Source organism: Dendroctonus ponderosae, unplaced genomic scaffold (assembly GCF_020466585.1).
Source record: "Dendroctonus ponderosae isolate FM_Combo_2020 unplaced genomic scaffold, Dpon_F_20191213v2 Dpon_F_20191213_5, whole genome shotgun sequence".
Classification (NCBI taxonomy): domain Eukaryota; kingdom Metazoa; phylum Arthropoda; class Insecta; order Coleoptera; family Curculionidae; genus Dendroctonus; species Dendroctonus ponderosae.
Genome location: NW_026018715.1, coordinates 15086748 through 15092137, shown reverse-complemented (window position 1 = coordinate 15092137; position 5390 = coordinate 15086748). Strand labels below are relative to the sequence as shown.

Genomic DNA, 5390 nt, shown 5'->3' with positions numbered 1-5390 from the left:
GGTTGCACTTTTACTGTTTTTTGGGCTGTTTTAGTTTTTTTGAAAAAAAATCAGTGTTCGTTATTAAACGGTTTTTTTTATTAAAGAAGCGATTATTACAAGTATGACAATTAAAGACTCATCGTTACAATTAAAATCCAAGAGGAACCAATTCAATAAGAGATAGACTTTCAAAGCCATTCCATAAAACTAATGGGTTTTTAGGCCGTCGTAAAATGGAATTTCTTCCTGACGTTTCGCAAGCTCGAGTGGCTTGCATCTTCAGAAGTGGTTTGCTTGAACGCTTACACTGTTCCGATGCGATTCCTCGGGCGCGTCCGTATTTATGCAACCGCTGCACTCGTGCTTGCGAAACGTCAGGAAGGAGTTCTACCGAACGACGGCCTAAAAACCCGTAAACTCCTTAGCTTCAAGGAATGGCCTCGAAAGTCTGTCCCTTTTGATAAAGTATAAATATCCGGAATTTTGAAAATACCTGGCATTAACCTCATAGCTTATAACCTGATCACGCTTGCAAGCCAAAATTTTGCTATGGAGCTTGAAGTTTTCAATTAGAGTTTCCAAAGATGAAGATTACTACGTTTTCAGAAAGGAATTCACAAGATGGGTCCGGCAACCGGCCGTTCGGTCAGCCCCTGTGTTTAGGGCCCCAGTTAGATAATGGCAATTGTATCGATTTGCCCCCCAAATCGCCGTCCCCATGTGCCCCCAAAGGGAGGCCCACTCTAACCGGTTCGAAAAAATCGCTAACCAAGAGCAATAACTCCAAGAAGTAGAATTTAACGTGAACTTTCCCTAGCACAGTTGCAATTAGTTCGGAATAGTAGTGCTTACCTTAACGGTAAGATAGTGGACGTGGTTCACATGGACCTTTGTTGATATGGAGTAGGAGTATGTTTTTTTATGAATAAACAATGTATTTTTGGAGCACTTCTCGAAAAGCCACCTACAAGTAAGAAAGTTATTTTTTGATTGTTTTTCTTTGTTATTTTTCCGACTGTGATAATAAAGACATTATGAAACATTTGCGTTTATTTCACACAACCTGGACAATATCGCAGACACGTAAGTGTTTTTGCAGGCTTTAGCGGTTTTCTGCCAGCAACTAATTTTGTGTAGGTTTTCTTAAAAAAAAAACATTATTATTTCGACATTGTGCGCCCCCAGATACAAATCCCTCACCACTCCAAGCAGCATTCTAAGCTTTAACTGTACTGCATGGCTTAAAACGATTTATAATCAATGTGCAGAAGTTTGTTCAATGCATGGCCTTTTTGAATAATTGCTTTTAGTCAATTAAACTTCGAATTTTGCCAGCTTATCAGTTCTCTTTGGACTAATTAATATTCCAAGATTAGCGCATCTTTAGAATTAATTTATCCAAAAGTTATAGAATAGAATTGGACTTGAATATTCAATCGCAAAGCGGTTTGTTTTCTTCAACAAATGAAAAAGACTGAAGCTTTGAACGCGGGCGTTGGCAACAGTGTTCAGGTATAGGTACACTTTCAAAATTATATAATTATTATAAAAGTAGAAAACGAAGCAATAGTCTTAGAGCAGATCAGTAAATGGGAAGCTGAAAAAATTGCATTATTCCTTAACCTGATGGCGCATTAGAATCGTCCCTACCACTACAATTCACCAATTTACAAATTGGAAATTTTTGTTTTCATAAGAAATTGTTATTCGTAAACGTTTTTAACTCCTTAGATTTTTGCGAAAAAGAAGCGAGTTTTCTAACGCTTCTTCTAACTACTTCTAACGCTCTTGTTGCCGGTGTTGCATGATTTGCGCATTTAAACWTTGCAAATTTTTGCGTAAATGAGAACTTTTCATTGCTACGCGTTTTGCAGATTTGAAATTTTTGCAAAAAAGCTGAGGTTTTTGAGCAAATTGTTGGAAGAATTGGCGTGTAAATAGTTTAACAAACACCTAATCTGGGCAATTTATTTAAACAAATAAAAAACACTTAAGCTGTGAACGCCTGCGTTAGCTTGACTGCTGAATCCTGGCCAGATTGTTCAAAATGATATATTTATAAAAACAGTAGAAAAACAAGCAATAGCCTTAGAGTAGATCAGTAAATGGGCAGCTAGAAAAATTGCATGATTCATCGACCTGATGGCGAAATATCTCAACTTCACTTGTGTTTCATTTAGGGAATAGCATGAAGCTTCCTTCTTCGAGTTCAGCAATTTTTTGCCCGATGTTTGGAAGCCACAGTGTTGGTCTGTACTGTTAGATTCTGTCAACCATCCAATGTTTTAGATCAATAGAAACATGTTGTTTATGTTAGATTGTTTGGTCAAAACATCGCTAGATGCGCACTGAGAAACTGGAAATCAGACCAGTTTCGAACCGCAGTAGTTTCCGATTTTAGCCAGTTACTATTTTTTATTCTTAGTTTAGCCCTAAGGGGTTTTCTAGCTAAACTCGACAATAAAGTGTTTTGTCTTTAAATTGTCCCCTCGATCATTAGTACAAAAGATCCAGATTCCCAACTTAGACTGCTAACGTGCATGTGTGTGTTGTAGTTTGTGGCGTTTCAAGCCCCGATGTAGACTAGTTTTCAAGCAAAAAGTTGTCTGTTTTAGTAGCTTAGTGAAGCTGTGTTAAGCTTGCTTAAGACAGGCAACTCGCGTGTACTGAAAGTGATTATTAGAACTTGTTGTAAGCAGTTTGAATTCCGATTTAGCGCCCCATTCGCCTCGTCGCCAAAAGCTCAACCTGCGCATGAAGAGCTTGTCGCTGGATTCTCCGGAAAGTACTGAGCACGCCCAGCGACGTCAGCGACATGGAGCTAACGCGGCCAGCGATCCCCATTCTAATCACAGCTCGTCGTCTAAGATTCAGTGTATGGAGGAAAAGTGTTTTTACTGTCGTTGAACGTTCTTGAGTTAACATTTCTGTACTGAAAGGGCCCTAAATGTGTTGGAAAACTACCATTTACGTCTCTTATCCGTACTTTTCCGGACAGTTTAATTTACAGCTTTCTACTTTGCGATTGTCCAATGCACGGCTCTGCTCCACCTTATTGTTGTTTTCTCTGCACTTTTTTTAATCAGTTGTTTTCCGACAGTTTTCTGCGTTTACTAACATGCATGTTTCACAGTTGTTGCAACTACTGTTTCTCCACGGTCTCTTTCAACCCATCCCGCAAGAACCGATTGCAAACCTCAGTCAAGTATGCATTTTCGTTTTCTTATTGCGAATTTTATTCACTAACAGGGCCTAATTCAGACGCGTAAACCTGTTTGGACATGTTTGGAGCAAATCAGCATTGTGCAGGTGTAAAAGGTTTGCGGTTAGGCCCGGTTTGCGAGTAGCATTTTGCAAAAATTGAACGCCAAACGACTGCGCCAATTCTCTTGATTTTGAGACTTTAACGTGTATTTAGCGCCTTCGAGTCCAGTGCACAACCGAAGATTATTATCGGCGAAAAACATCCGAATGTCTTCCGTCGAGCTGCCGGATGAAAATGAGAAAAGTCCCTCATCTGCCAGTACTTCGCCTTGTCCAAGTCCTGTTGGTAAGGTGAGTATTTCAGCAGGAGGCTGATTTGGCAAGGAAATTTGATTCGAAAGGACTTAAAAGGCTAAGGAAGTAAACATTTTGAACATCGTCAATTTCATTGCGTTTCGGCGAGACAACTGCGCCATCATCAGATTTAAAATTTACACAAACTTGAATGAATCAACGTTCTTTTAGGTCTTTGCCTTCTTGAAACCTTAAATTTGTCTTTCGAGAGACAAATTTACGGTTTCAAGAAGGCAAAGACCTAAAAGCACGTTGATTTTTACCAATCATGAGTTTGTGTAAATTTTAAATCTGATGATGGCACAGTTGTCTCGCCGAAACGCCATGAAACAAACGATGTTCAAAATTTTGAATTCACATTTTGACTAAGACCCAGGAAAGATAAGAATATCATAACAAGCTGCACTTTGCCAATTATTTAGCTGAAATTTTGAATACAGAGTGATTCTTTACTAGGGGAAGCTTTTGCGTATAACGAAGTTGTTCAGTCGGGTTCATTCAAAAGAGGGTATGGCCAGGGGCGGATCCAGCTTTAAATTCAGGGATTATGTAGAAAAAATACAGTCTTCTGTTGTCTATGAAATTAGAAGAATTATCGTTGTTTTGTGCAAGGGTGGCGCAAGATTATTGCAAAATTTCATGTTTTCCGTCCCGTTTTGCATGTTTCTCGGAAGCAAAATGAGCAAGAAGGCTCGTTTTTACATCATTTCAAAGAGAACTAAAGGGCCTTTTTAAAAAGTGAACCATCGATAAGGAAATGTTGCAGTTTTCTCAAAAATGGCCCTTAAGAAGAACGGCCGGCTGATGTTTAGGCTCACCCTGTATTAACTAAATTTTTGTCAGAAATCGCACCGATTGTTACCGACAAACCTCTACGTGGTGCTGTACAACTTCAAAGCCCGACATCAGGATGAATTGGACTTAAAGGCCGGCTACAAAGTGACGGTGATCGAGACAACTGATCCCGATTGGTGGAAGGGAAAGTGTTTTGGAAAAACCGGATTTTTCCCTTCCAAGTATGTGTCGAAATTGTCGCCTGGAGAAAAGCCTTTGCAGGTAGGAACCTTAGGAAAATGAAAGTTGCGCGATTAATAAACATACGTCTTTATCGCGAATATATATATTTTTTTCGATAAAAGTTAAAAATAAATACGTATTTGATTCCAAACATTTTTCCTTCAAAATTGGGCAAAAAATTAATTAGATACAATAATTGTTTTTTACTACCACACGGCAACAGCGCACGGAGCCCCGTTCATTAGACATTCGCAACTGTCACGTAACTTGCGCATATTAGCCAACTTGACTCGTTGCTTAAATGACATGCGTAATTGAGTTTGAGGTGACGTTATTCAAAACAAACTTCTATTTACCGAAACGGGTAACTGCAAAAGAGTTATTATATTATATTCGCTGTCTCTACGTAAACATCCGTATGATTGAGTGAATATGATCCAAATGGTTTAGCCAGGATCACACGCAACGTTTTGAGTTGCCATCCTCTAATAATCTATTAATCATCTTTAGACCCGCCCATTTAAATTTGGAAAAATTATAGAAGTTTGATGACAGACGTTTGCTTTGCTTAACGTAACCTCAAACTCACTTGATGACTGATTAATGTTGAGAATGCAGATTTCTACCGAAATTTTCGTGGATTACTTAAAATAATATAACAAATAGTGCCGCCGCCACACACATACCCTCCCTTCTTCCTCCTCCTCTCCTGCTTTCTAGTCTAGTATATGGCTATATACCGTGGATATACATAATTTTAAAATAACACTTAAATAATATTTAAAAAATATTTCCTTTTGCTCTTAAATATTTGCTATTCATGGATCAATGAA

At 38.6% G+C, this 5390-nt stretch overlaps 2 protein-coding genes across 7 annotated transcripts in view; one reads left to right on the top strand and one right to left on the bottom strand.

Moving 5' to 3' along the window:
- LOC109542034 (muscle-specific protein 300 kDa) overlaps positions 1 to 5390 on the bottom strand; it is a gene marked incomplete in the record, with an annotated part of 344492 nt that overhangs the window by 137203 nt on the left and 201899 nt on the right.
- LOC109542090 overlaps positions 1 to 5390 on the top strand; it is a 72511-nt gene that overhangs the window by 65204 nt on the left and 1917 nt on the right. For 4 of the 6 annotated variants that reach the window (XM_048666357.1, XM_048666358.1, XM_048666359.1 and 1 more), the window contains 3 exons: positions 2699 to 2857; positions 3401 to 3537; positions 4384 to 4596. In XM_048666357.1, coding sequence (XP_048522314.1) covers positions 2699 to 2857; positions 3401 to 3537; positions 4384 to 4596 — 509 coding nt within the window. Of the gene's footprint in view, positions 1 to 2698; positions 3188 to 3400; positions 3538 to 4383; positions 4597 to 5390 lie in introns of those variants that run through there. The other 2 variants (XR_007281488.1, XM_048666360.1) reach the window with 2 other exon arrangements.